The sequence below is a fragment of the Myxine glutinosa genome, chromosome 6 (genome assembly GCF_964187855.1).
Source record: "Myxine glutinosa chromosome 6, kmMyxGlut1.1, whole genome shotgun sequence".
In the NCBI taxonomy this organism is placed as follows: Eukaryota; Metazoa; Chordata; class Myxini; order Myxiniformes; family Myxinidae; genus Myxine; species Myxine glutinosa.
The window spans coordinates 100,875,523-100,889,734 of record NC_136266.1 but is presented as its reverse complement, the minus strand read 5'-3'; the positions used below and the strand labels follow the sequence as shown (position 1 = coordinate 100,889,734).

General features: G+C 42.5%; 1 protein-coding gene across 1 annotated transcript in view; it reads right to left on the bottom strand.

Annotated features, from left to right (window-relative positions):
- The window catches only part of LOC137430116 (55 kDa erythrocyte membrane protein), a 138,924-nt gene that overhangs the window by 37,387 nt on the left and 87,325 nt on the right, over positions 1–14,212 (bottom strand). Inside the window, exon 7 of the mRNA XM_068120683.2 lies at positions 7,097–7,437. Within this exon, the coding sequence (XP_067976784.2) occupies positions 7,097–7,437 (341 nt within the window). The remainder of the gene's footprint in view (positions 1–7,096; positions 7,438–14,212) is intronic.

Below are 14,212 nucleotides of genomic sequence, written 5' to 3'. Positions count from 1 at the left end.
ATGCTGTTACTCAAGCAAACGTTAAATGTGGCGATGGGCTATTTTTTGGAAAAAAAACAAAACACTGAAATTGCAGAAGAATTTGATATCAGTGTTGCAAGTGTGAATACATCATTTGTATTTACAATAATCCGTATTCACTTGAAATTCAAAAATGTAAGTGCAATGTGGGTACCAACGACCGATTATCCTATCTAGTTATCTTATTCCGTCACGTTGTGGCCAACATCTGGTGACATTCATGATCATCCCTATCGTGACTACCGTGATCTATCGTTACTACCGTGATCATTCGGGAATCCAGGAAGATGAAACATGATCGTCTCCCAATCTGAAAGCATCGATCTTCTCAGTTGACAAGATTTTAGTCTTTTTTAGGTTTAAAGACCATATTTTTCACTTGCCTTCTTCACTTTCTGCAGCAGTGTCATCAAGTCCTCTTTACTTTATACCAACAGAGTGTTATTGTCAGTATACCTTAGATTGTTGATTCATCATCCTCCAATCCTAACTCCAGCCTCTATGTCATCTAGGTTTGATTTCCTCATGCTATACTCACAATACAGATTGAACAGGTAAGAGGAGAGAATGCCCTCCTGTCTGATCCCTTTTCCAATTCCAAACCATTCCGTCTCTCCATACTCTGTTCTTACTGCAGCTTCTAGTTTAGTGTACTGTACAGGCTTCTTATCAGGCATATCAGATGCTCTGACATCCCCATATCTCTCAGCATATTCCCCATCAATTAATGATCAACAGAACCAAAATTTTTGCTGTAATCTATAACACACCTTCCTTTGATACTCCCTTGCTTTTCCCATGATTCCACCTCAGATTTGCTATTAGATCTCTAGTCCCTCTAGTCTACCTCTTATGAAACCTGCTTTGCTCAACGGGCATTTCCGCATAATAAAGTATTATATTCTGTGTTGAGATCCTTAGTAATACAGTATCTTGCTAGCATATGAAATCAAGGCAATATTCGGTTATTTGAACATTCTCTTACATTCCCGTTCTTTTTCAATGGTATGTAGACTAACTGCTTCCACCTTTTAGACCATACAACCCTGCACCAGATCTGTGTAGAGATAACTGTTACATTTTTGATTGCCTCCTCCCTAACTACCTTAAAGATTTATATTTTAATTTTATCGGCATCTGGTGCTTTCCCATTTGCCAGCTCTCACATTCTATCACTATTGGTTCTTGTTCATATTCCCTTTCTTCGAAGGTTGCCATCATATTGCTACCTCGTTTGTATAGAGTTTCGGTATAGTCCTTCCATTTTTCTTTAACCTGTGTTTCTTCTGTTGGGTCTTTCTTGTTTGACTCTTTAAGGACCTCAATCCTAGATATAAGCTTTCCTCTCTGATCTTTTTAAAAACCATCCATCACTATGAATGCAGTGTCATCTGGTCAGTGTCATCTAGCGTGGTGTTGGGTTAGCGGTTAGCGTGCCCGCTTGGGATCCTAGGATCCTGGGTTTGAATCCCGATCGATCGCTAAATTAACGCCAGGGGGTTGACTCAGCCTGTCATCCTTCCGAGGTCGGCAAATTGAGTACCAGCTTGCTGGGATGAATGATCACGGTGTGTACACCGTATCCCTGCGCATCGTTAGAGCGTGACCAAGGGTTGGCGTCAGGAAGGGCATCCGGCCATAAAAACATTGCCTCAAAACAGGGAACCATGATTGTCATGGGGCCCGCAAGGCTAACCCCCGCTCTAGCGGGGAAAATGGCCTTAAAACGATCATTCATTCATATTCACTATGAATGCCTCTTTGAAATATTTATCTGTGTATTTCCTCGCCTGTTGTTGGAAGTCAGGATATAGCCGTTTAATGTCCTCCCTTGATGTGCCTTTGGTTTTCATGCCTCTTCTGTCTGCAATATCTATTTCCTCTTCTGACAGACATTTCATCTTCTTCTTTCTGCTTGCTTTTGCGATGTAGTTTTTGTTCTCTTTTTTTGTACAATGTCTTCAACCTCTTGTTACAATTCATCTGGCATTCTGTCAACCAGTTCCAGTTCTGCAAAACGGGTTTTCACCTTTATTGCATATTGTTTAGATATGTTTTCAAGGTCACATTTGGTCGTAGTTTTTCTTTTTCATGTTTCTCAATTTGACTCGTCATTTTGTCACAAGGAATTGTTGGTCTGTCCCACAGTCTGCGTTTGGTAGAGTATTGGCAAATTGCACAGCACTTCTCCATCTTCTGTTGATTATAATGTAGTCAATCTGATTTCTATGTTGCCCATCAGGTGAAGTTCATGTGCACAGTCTGCGCATGGGTTGTTCGAACCATGTGTTTGCAACCGATAATCTACCAGACATCAAAAGGCCTGGGTACTGTAGAATAGGTAAACGTAATGCCAACCAGATGGTACTTTAGTGCTCAAAAAAGATGAAAATCACATGGTGACAAGTATCGATCGTATGGAGATGATTTAGACCTTTCCAACCCAATTCTCCTCGCCAGCAAAACAAACTGACTGCATCATACTCGTTAGTGGAGATGGATGGGCTGTGGAGTCCAGACTTTTCGCCTTGTGATTTTTTATCTCTTTTGACCACTGAAACAACATCTGGGTGGCAGTAAGTTTACGAATAATGAAGATGTCAAAGCACACATCTTGAAAGGGCTGTGTACCCATCTCAAAGTCTACTATGCAGATGTTTTTTCAATAAGATGTGTTTACATACCATAGGTTAATACCTTGAGACATAGGTGAAGTTTCATCAATTTACCTTCAATATTTAAGAATAGCCGCTTCGCGGGGAAAAATGGCCTCTAAAGGTGGTTTTTTTTATTTTTTATTTTTTATTTAAGAATAAAGAAGTCCACTTCAACCTTGAACCACCCACATACATAATCGACAGTTGAGCCCCATTTCATCAATATTAGTATTGAAAATTAGAAGCATCGCTGGTCTTAAAAAGATGGCCATATTAGCTTCCATAACACTGCAAATAATTAGCATCCATGACACAACAAACATAATACAGCATTGACATACTACCACTGTATCATAAGGCATGGATGCATAAATTACGTGAACGATCGTTTTGTCCACGCATTGGTTAAGCAGTCAGCGTGCCACGAAACCCAATTGTCACACTTGCAAAAAAAAAAGAAATTGGTTAAAAAAAAAGAAGTCAATTCGGCCGAGGCAATCGGATTTTGGGAAAACAAACAAACAAGTAAAATACCTCATTATCTCATCTAAACTATTCATATATACAAGGAATTGATGATCGGTGTTGGATTATAATTAGAAGAATGCAGAATCGGGTACAGATAATTCTAGATCTGTGCTCTGTCGTCATTTGTTGATGTTTTTTCTGATGACCACAACGACTCAAAACTGTTGGTTTCAGTAAGCTGTTGTTACGGGCTTGCTGATTGGTCACTGAACGTTTGTCGTGCCGTTTGATTGGGCGAATCATATCGTTGTTATGCGAGTCCAAACTGGTTTTATGTGTGAGAGCGTTTGACCAAGACAAAGTCCCAATGGTTGGAAAACCAAGGGAGAGCATTTCTTTGAAAATGTTAAGAAATGGCCGTTTAGCGAACATTTTTCCATCAATTACACCGACTATTACAGACTGATGAAACAGAGTTAACTGAGAGTTTATTAATAAGATAATCAATCATTAATATTCACTGTTCTCTCCTTTCTCTTTATTTTTTTCTGAGAAAATGGGTCATGCTAATCTGAATGAGTTCCTGAAAAATATTTTTGAGTAACACATTTTTACGGCGCAGCCCATAGGGAAGCCGCAGCACTCTAGAACAGTGTTTGTCCGTCCCTATGTATGTATGTCCCCTCAAATGTATACCAATCAGAGCTGATGATCTAGTCACATGACATGGTGATGTGATTGCATCTGATGCCATTACGGCATACAACGGCTGACTCCACACTCCGCCATTTTGATTCCTATGCCGTTCAGGCCTAACATATCGTCGAACCTGTCATATATCACAATCACTATGCTCTACCTTTATGCTTTTCATTCAGTGTGAAACACAAACAAATCGATTGTTAAAATGATCATCAAATATCAAAAGCATAGACGTTATGGATCTTCCAACGACAAGGTACGTATAGGCCTTAGGCTTCATGCCTCACATTCAGGCCCCTTCGGACAAATTAAGTCCAGGTTTCTTAATACAGTAGTATCGTTTCAGTAGTATGGTTTTCGTAATAATAATAATAATAATAACAATAATAATATAGTAAATAAAACTGTAACATTTTAATCCCAATGTTGTGAATGCAAAGTGAATGGGTTGAAACAGTGTATGGTTCATGAATCAATGATAAGCGGAGTACTGTACTAATAACCGTGGAAGTAAGGTATTAGCCTTGGTTTTTTGATAGTAATATCATTTTCGTAATAATGATAATGTAACGTTAATATTATAGTAAATCTAATCGTAACACTAATCCCTTCGTAGTGACTGCAAAGTTACTGGAGGTTAAAATATATAATCTTCCATATATTAAAGTAGCGGCAGTTTTGTGTCCGGCCGTCACGCTACGTCATTACGTCTATGATGTCATTATGACGGCTAACTCCACTGAACGACATTTTAATTTACTCATTCACCCGCTCACTACGGGAGCGGCAGGAAGTGTCATTCCTCTTTGGGGTATGTAGATTACAGTCGATCTATGGTCGGGTCTCAAGAACATTGGGTGTTTGTTCATTTACCAAGTTTTGTGTGGAGAGCTAGCCAAGTGGTTTAAGCATTCAAGTAAGCGCTCAATTCAAAACCGTTAAGGAACGGTTGGCTTGGCAAGAGCTAGCTAGTTGCTTGGTAAATGAGCACACCCCAGTCTTCCTTCCTTTCAGTTTAGTGTGGAACAGCAAGAAAAGTGGGTTTCATTGTTGGTTTTCAAAACAAAACCTTAATTGATGGGTTTCGAAGGCCACTACGAAAAACGCCACTTTAGCGGCAGGAAGGGTCATGTTATTTACTCAACTCTTGTGGGGTATATAGATTACAGTAGATCTTCGCTGAGTTCTGTGAATGAAACTTACCTCACGGATGTCAGGATTCCTCCAAATTTCTTTGTTTAATGTTATATGCAGCATTAGCAACTGTTTAAAAAGCTAATCATACATGTTTGTGGTTTATAATATTTTTACTTCTGGTGGAGGCTGTTGCTCCCACGAAAACGCCACGATAAGCTATTTATAAACGTTGACGGCATTTGTTCAAGGAGGAAAAACCCCTTGGGGGATGTGGGACATTATTAGTATTAATATTGTTTTTTTTAAATCACATTAATATTATGCTATTATCATTTGTTTTGTTATTAGAAAGCGCCTTGGAAAAACGCCATGATAAAGCTAGGTTAATACGGATATACACCTCAACACACAACCCCATTGGTGGCAATGGCTGGGAAAACCCGCTTGGGGGAGAAAACCCCCTTGGGGAGGGGGGCAAATGAATGCGCTACAATCTTCATTGTGTAACCCTTGTCAGGTTTGGTTGAGATTGGATAAGTAATGATGGAATGTATTCTGGTCAAAAATAATGAGACAGACAGACGCTAAATTGTGTATTTTAGTATGATGATGATATGCCGTACAGGCCGAACATGTCGTAAAAGCGGTCGAACCTGTCATGTGTTTTTACACACGGACAGCTGTACATTGCACGAGTAGAGTAGGAGACCCACTCGATCTGTGCATCTTTGCCAACCAGAGTGCTTTCCAGATAATGAGAGGAACTGCACATGCTGCAGGCCGACTAACCGACAATGTTGTTGATAGTGAGATCATATAAACTCAGGAGCAGACTGAGAGTGAAACTTGGAGGGTTAATAGCTCCCAAGAAAATGTTGCTTTAATATATTAAAGTTGCAAAATGAGTACCAACTCACTGGGTCCTCTCTCAGGAAGGTTGGTGGCAGGATTTGCACTCCGGCCGCAGTGGTGTGTGTCGGGATGGTGCTGAGGTCACTGTGATAGTGTTGACTAACTGACCAACATGTAGAATAAACCAGTGTCTCAGTGCACTCTCTTCACTTCCTTCCATGGTGGCAGACATCTTAGAGACTTAAAGTACCTCAAAATAATTTAATACTTACATTATTTGCTTCTGGTATCCCCACCCAGGTGATACTATCCTCTTCAACTAAATTATCAAACAAGCCTGGCGACGCCGTTGTTAGACTTTCGGTCTTGTTAGGTTACACAATATTTTCAATTTGTGCAGCCATACATGACAATAAATCTAACACTGTGCTTTAAACCTTAAAAGGATGGGTGTGGAGACCGAAAGAGAAAGATTCACTGCCACATTGGTTTTCAAGAAAACGAGCTTCAAAGTGTGTCATTTTATTTTAGAAAATCCCGAAAACACTTATCAGGTGAAAAACACAAATCGGCATTTAAATAGTCATTTAAGTAGATAACAGAACTAGTATTATACAGCTCACGGAGTAAAAGTGGGGGTTGGCCTGCTTGGTGTTTCTATCTGAGCCCAGGGCTCGTGATGTTAGCACTTCAGCTTAAATTGCCATACACGAGGTACAGTAGTCTTGATATGTACATTATCTACTGATATACTTGAAATTTGTGCAAAAGTACACCAGTTTCCTAATTTTTTTGTATTACATGTGATACATTTACAAGCTTTCCCATTACCTGAGATCCACCTTTCGAGGCCATTTTTCCCCACAGAGCAGGGGTTGGCCTTTTTTTTGGGCACCGTGGTCCCCTTTTTTTGGAGCAATGTTTTATGGCCGGATGCCCTTCCTGCTGCCAACCCTGTTAGTCGCCTCTTGTGACACACAGGGAATTACCAGTGAACTGGTACTCAATTTGCCGACCCTGGAAGGATGACAGGCTGAGTCAACCCCCCTGGCGTTAATTCAGCGATTGACCAGAATTCGAACCCAGGATCCTAGGATCCCAAGCCAGCACCCTAACCGCTAAGCCAACACCAGGCTCTATTACCTGAGATCACTGTATAAAAAAAAACTTTTATCCTAAAACAAAAAAACAGTAATGGAACACCTTCTTTCTTTTCCACCCTCCTTACCACTTCCCATCACCCTTCCCTTCCCTCTTACCGATGGGCTGATGTCCAGTATTGGTGTCAGACCACAAGACAGAGTGTCTGACATAGCAGAAAAAGAGAGTGCAAAAAGCTCTTTTTCATACGTTCCCATTTCCAGCAGCTCTCCCCGTTGCAAGGCCGCTCTGATGTCACGTTCATCCACTTGCATAAATCCATCGACAACTTGTCTTCGCTCAACTTTATTTTCCTTGACCATCTCTGCCTCTTTTAGGGCCCTTTTCTTGTTCTCTTTGTTGTCTTTCTCTCCCTCTTTTTCGTCAACATCTTTTCCCTTCACTTCCTTTTCCTCACTCACTGTATCTTCCTCTTCATTAACTAGTACCTTTGTGGTATCTGGTAAAAAAAACAACAACAGAGGAACAAACACAAATAAACAAACACATTACTTTTAACTTCAATTTTCACAAGGTCATTTGATAAGCATTTTTTTTTTAAAACAAAAAAAAAAACACCTTTAGAGGCCATTTTTCCCCGCAAACGGGGGTTGGCCTTTTTCGGGGACCGTGGTTGTTGTTGTTTTTTGGTCCCCTTTTTGAAGCAATGTTTTACGGCCGGATGCCCTTCCTGCCGCCAACCCTTTTTGTCGCCTTTTTACGACAAACAGGGAATTACCAGTGAACTGGTACTCAATTTTCCGACCTCGGAAGGATGACAGGCTGAGTCAACCCCCCTGGTGTTCAATTCAGCGATCGACCGAGGTTCGAACCCAGGATCCTAGGATCCTAAGCTGGCACCCTAGCCGCTAGCCCAACACCAGGCTAAGCATTTAAAAGGTAAGGAACTGAAAAAGAAAATGGAGAAAAAGGTATCAAAAAGATGCCACCAGAGCTTTTCAAGAGTATCATTCTTGATGATAATAGGTATTCTGAATCTGATTGTGATGTACCATACTCTGCTGCAGAGTGTCGGTGCTGCCAAAGCAGTTTCTTGGCAAGGGTGAAACTGGGTGGCTTGCCATTGTCTTCCCCGCATTCGTTTGGAAATTGACCAGGGTGCAAGCAATAGCTAGCCTATTTTTCATGGAGGACACCGTAGGATCTTTAACTTCCAGCAGCTAACTTTTTTTGTTTTGTATCCTTATGAAGGGAAGAGGAAGAGAGCAACAAACATCCACTGATAGCTCAAATCTGAATCTGGTCCTCAACCAAAAGCTAATCCTCTTGTTCTTGACACTTGCTCAACTCAACCACCATAGGTCCACAAGTTTTTGAAATATCATGCGATATAGAATTTTTGCCCCCATTAGTCAGGCAGATAGGTGTAACAATTGTGGGTTTATACGTACAAGCATGAAATTTGGCACAGTCATAGATAATAGTCTAATGAATAATTCCAGATATGGACCCACCGCGAAAACGTCCTATGGTAGCCGTGGCGGCCATTTTACAAATGGCGGCCATTGACCAGGCTCATGAGCAAAATAATGCTGCTGTGAAGAGTGACGGTGGTGCTGTTGGACTCACTCAAAATCCAAATGCTCTTAGAAGATGGATGGTGGCTGGGCCGGAACTGGTTAGAATGACTACCGAGTTTGAAGCATCCATGGAGGGAAGGAAAATAAGGATTAATCAAGACACACGCCACCATGAGCAAGCATATAGTTCACAGGTAATCTTTACTCAACATGTCAAACGTCTGGTTGAAGTAATAGAGGAAATGGGAAACCCCTTCCTAGAAGAGAGTACAGACTTGCTGCGGCTGGACACAAGAGACATTGCTGACCCAACTGTTGTTTCTACTGTTCAACAGGCTGAGGAGATAGGTAAGCAACAGTACAAGACCTTCGTAGCAGACCGTCTACTGGAGCGAACCGTACCTCTTACTGAGCCAATAAAGAAGAATAAACTCCCATTGTTTAGTCGATCGTCTCCAAGAGAGAAATCCAAGACAAGTTTGCAAGTAACTTCGCTAAAGAGTGACTGCTCTTTATTCTCAAGACTCTACATTGCGTCTCAAACACGAGATGGTGATCTTGCAGAATTTTTCCGCCATGAAAACCAAGCATGTCCCCCGTCTTTATCTCAGCTTGGGAAGTTACGACTGGGAACCAAATCAGATCTATTGGTGTGTCTAGAGAGTTGCGCAGAGGTCAGAGGTGATGCTCCAAAACCAGACAGTGACGTCACTATCCTTGACGGGGCAGTGTTGGTGAACGTTCTGAAACCAGTTGCTGCCAAAACCTTTGATGATTATGCGCTGAAAGTATTCTTGCCACACATACAAGGTCACTTGCAAAGAGCCTGTCGTGTGGATATAGTCTGGGACCAGTACCGTGACAACAGCCTGAAATCTCAAGCCAGGGACAAACGTGGGAAAGGCATTCGAAGGAGAGTTGACGGATCCACTGTTCTTCCAGGAAATTGGCAGCAGTTCCTGAGAATTGATGCAAACAAAACAGAACTGTTTGCCTTCTTGACAAAACACATCACACATCTTGTATCAGATAAGCAGATAGTCACCACGGATGGTTCAGATGTGACGTGCATTCCCGCACGCGACACCAGTCATCTTGCCCCATGTGACCATGAGGAGGCCGATACACGAATGATGATACATCTCGCGGATGCAGTCCGTGATGGATTTCAGAAAATTCTTCTGCGTACGGTGGATACAGATATAGTGGTATTGGCTGTGGCAGCAACAACCAAACTCAAAATCCAGGAGCTTTGGGTGGCCTTTGGGACAGGCCAGCACTTCAGGTATATTCCAGCACATGAAATTGCAGCATTCCTCGGACCAGATAAGTCACAGGCCCTCCCGATGTTCCATGCATACACAGGGTGTGACACAGTCTCGTCATTTAATACACGGGGCAAGAATACAGCCTGGGATACCTGGAAAGTATTTGACGAATTGACGAATTGACGCCAGCGTTAGTTCATCTCTCCACGGGGACAGCAGACATCTCTGATGATGTTGTGGCAGTGCTCGAGCGGTTCACCATTCTTCTCTACGATCGCACCAGCAATCTCGTCAACATAGACGAAGCTCGACAGGCACTCTTCACGAAGAAAGGACGAGCCATGCAAGCTATTCCCCCTACCAGAGGAGCCCTGGTACAACAAATCAAGAGGGCTGTGTACACGGGTGGCCACTGCTGGGGAAACATGCTCAAGGTTGTTATGGATCTGCCCTCACCTGGGGATTGGGGATGGATCGATCCCCACAACTGGAAACCCCTGTGGTCCATGCTTCCTGAAGCCAGCATTTCATCAAGGGAGCTGATTTGTTGTAAATGCAAAAAGGGATGCAAGGGACGATGCAAGTGCAAACAAGCTAGTTTGAAATGTACCGCTTTGTGCCAGTGTGGTGGAGAAAATTGTGACGTATAAACAAGATCAAACTGGAACTATCTAGTAATATAAGTTACCGTTACAGTGCTTGGTGGGTTAATTGACATTGCTGGCAACACAAATGCAAATTGTGGTCATTTGGAGAATACAATTATGGCATATATGTGTATCTAGAGTCATTTCATTAGAACATAAAGAAGCATTTGTGTCGTCCGGTAAAAAATAATCGCGGTCAAAACGGCCAATTTGTAAAATGGCCGCCATGGCTACCATAGGACGTTTTCGCGGTGGGTCCATATCTGGAATTATTCATTAGATTATTATCTATGACTGTGCCAAATTTCATGCTTGTATGTCTAAACCCACAATTCTTATGATGGATACACCTATCTGCCTGACTACATCACTCAATGGTGAAGAATCACTTTCAAAAATACTCTGATCAGAATCCGGATTCAAATCTTCATCAAAATTGAACCAATTATTCCTTGTTACACATAAAAACTATCCACTAAATTTCATCCAAGTTTGTCCACAACTTTTTGAGATATTGTAACATATATATATATGGATATATATATATACAGTCACGTGAAAAAGTAGGTACACCCCATGTAAAGTTTTGACTTTTTCAACATATTTCAACATACAGCTATTTGATCTTCATTTCAACAATATTAATAGATAAAGGTGAAATAATATAACAAATATCATGAAACATTTACATTTTGTAGTGCTTGCTTGATCTTGATCAAGTTTCGCTGACTTCCTGTCCCTCGAGCGACGAGGCTTGCTTCGATCTCTCCACGGCATCAGTTTGAGTGTTTTCCCGTTCGTGTCTTTGCCAAATTTCCGCTGGGTATTTTGTTGTGTATGTGTTATTGTGTATTTCTATTTGGTTTTGGTTTTGTAGTTGTTGCAAATTTGTGTGTAATTAGTCGATTTTTTGTTCGCGCCTCGTGCGCGGCCTGGTCTCTCCGGGCTCCCTCCCCCCCGTAAGTGTTTTGTGAATATGGGTTCTTTCCTTCATAGTATTTGCTTGTTTCTTTGATTTTCTTTTCTTCCCTCTACCTCTCACGAACATCTTACCCTTTGTCCAACGTTTTGAAAACAGAACAAACAAATAAACAAACAAAAAAAAATTCTATATTAATTCTTTCTCTCCTCCCGGACACGTGCTTGTTCGCTCTCCTCCTCGTCTCGACTTGTGCCCCGCCCCCTATATCTCGTTTTTCTTCCACATCTGCTCCTGCTTTCTCAAATCCACGTTCTCACTTAGAGACTTTTCCCAGATTGTTTTTCATGGTTTTGTTTAAATATTATTTAAATATGTTTAAACCGCAGCCGTGATGCTGACGCCACCCCCCCCCCCCCCCAAGAATTTCCATGTTTTAAACGTTTCCCAGTGTGTACCCTGGATTAGAATAGGTATACCGTATCCCTGCGTGTCGTAAGAGACGACTAAGAGGGTTGGCGTCAGGGAGGGCATCCGGCCATAAAAACATTGCCTCAAAAAGAGAACCATTCATGACAATTACAACTACATATGGGCAGGGTACAGCCCGAAATGGAGATCGGTTTCTGAGGTTTGGGACATGGAATGTAGGGACAATGACAGGGAGATCAGGAGAAGTGGTGGAAGTATTGGTCAGAAGAAGAGTGGACATATGTTGTGTGCAAGAGACGAGATGGAAGGGAAGTGGTGTGAGAATGGTGAAGGGTAGGCAGGGACAGAAATACAAGTTTATATGGCAAGGGTGCCTGGAGGACGTGAATGGTGTTGGTGTCCTGTTTTCTGAGGAGTTTGTAGACAGTGTGGTGAGTGTGACTAGAGTGAGTGATAGGTTGATGATGGTGAAAATGATGATTGGAAAGCTCTTGGTGAACGTCATCTCGGGATATGCTCCGCAGGTTGGTCGAAGCGATGAAGAGAAGGACAAGTTCTGGTGTGCGATAGAGAAGCTGTTGGAAAACGTGAAAGATGAGGAAGTTGTTGTGGTAGGAGGAGACCTAAATGGACATGTGGGAAGGAGTATGGATGGTTTTGAGGGAGTTCATGGGGGTTACGGATATGGTGTGAGAAATGGAGAAGGTGAAAGGATTTTGGAGTTTGCGGATGGAGCTGATTTGTTGATTTGTAATACTCAGTTCCAGAAAGAGGATAATAAGCTTGTTACATACACGTCAGGTGGGTCGACGACAACCGTTGACTACCTGATGGTGCGTAGGCGAGATAGGGGGCACCTCCGGGACACAAAGGTGATCCGGGGGAGGAGGCTCTTTCACAGCACCACTTGGTTGTCTGCGACATAAGGGTGAAAGGTGCGAGGAGAGCTCGGCGGGTGAAGTACCAACCGAGAATGAAGGTGTGGAGGTTGAAAGAGGTGACAGTAAGGGAGGCATTAAAAGAGAGGCTGAGTAGGGTCGAGGATGATGTGGTTGAGCTTGAAAGTGGTTGGATGTCAATGAAAGCTAGTCTGTTGGGAGCCGTTGGTGAGGTATGTGGATGGACAAAAGGACCACCGAGGCACTCGGAAACATGGTGGTGGGATGACGAAGTTGGAAAGAGGATTGACGAGAAGAGGAAGAAGTTCAAGGAGTGGCAGAAGGCGAAGGGTACGAGAGCAGAAACAGCAGAGCATGAAAGTTATAAGGCAACCAGGAAGGCTGCAAAGAAAGAGGTAGCAAAGGTGCAGGAGGCATGCAGGAAAATGTTTGGAGAACGCTTGGATTCGGAAGAGGGTCAGAAAGAAGTATTCAGGATTGCAAAGCAGATAGTGAAAGAGAGGTGTGATGTGATGGGGGTGAGTTGCTTGAAGGATAAAGAATAACTATTCCCAGGTTCGTACATCATACTGGACAAGAACAAGAACACGTTTACCTCTCAGAAAGATCTTGCCGATGTGTCCAATTGATCCTCGTAAGGGCCACCAGATTGTTCGGGAATGTTAAAGGACTCAGGAGGCTCCGATATGACCAAACAGCTTTTACAAAAGCAAAGCTTTATTAACTAATAATTCACTTGTTTCAATATAATAAAGAACTACAATACAATAACGAATTTGGTAATTCAAGTCGTTGGTTCTTCTTCTTCGGCCGGTCTTCTGCTCAGCGCCGGTTCACTCATTCGTTCCGTCGGGCATGGGCTCTCGTGGCAAGTCTCTCTGACTCAAAGTATGTTCCTGTTTTTATGGGCTCACTCGTGTTAATCCTCCATGCGCTAAATCTTAATCCTCTCTCCGCTGAAGCTCCTTGGTCATCCACGCTCGCCTCATCGGCGCCAGTTAGCTCCCCCAGGCGTTGACAAACATCCCCTCCTGCTGGGAGTTTTGGTTCACAATAGTGAAGGCTTAGGAATGTGCTCTAGCCCGGGGTCGTGACAAGGCGAACAAGAGATTACCAGGTCCGTGCTTATCTTCGTGCAAATTCCTGACATTCATTTACGAGTCACCTGCGACTACCTGCTCCGTTACCAGTCCCAACCAATGAGTTACACTTCCACACCATCATAGGACATATATTGATTGTACTTTTGATTACTATTATTGTTGTACTGTTATTCTTGTGTGATCTTAATACAATATTTGTTTGTGAGTAACAATTGGTGTGGCTTCCCCATTGATCTTTGACATACAAAATAACACATTTTTCACGCCGTGACTCCTCTCGGGGCTCGGAGGTACACCGTGACCAGGGGGTCAGGGAGGAGCACGTAACAGAAATTGGGGGCTCGTCCAGGATATAATTCCCTGATAATATTCGTCCGGGATAGAATTCCCTAACATTCCCAGAATTCCCAAATTTGGAATTTTTCT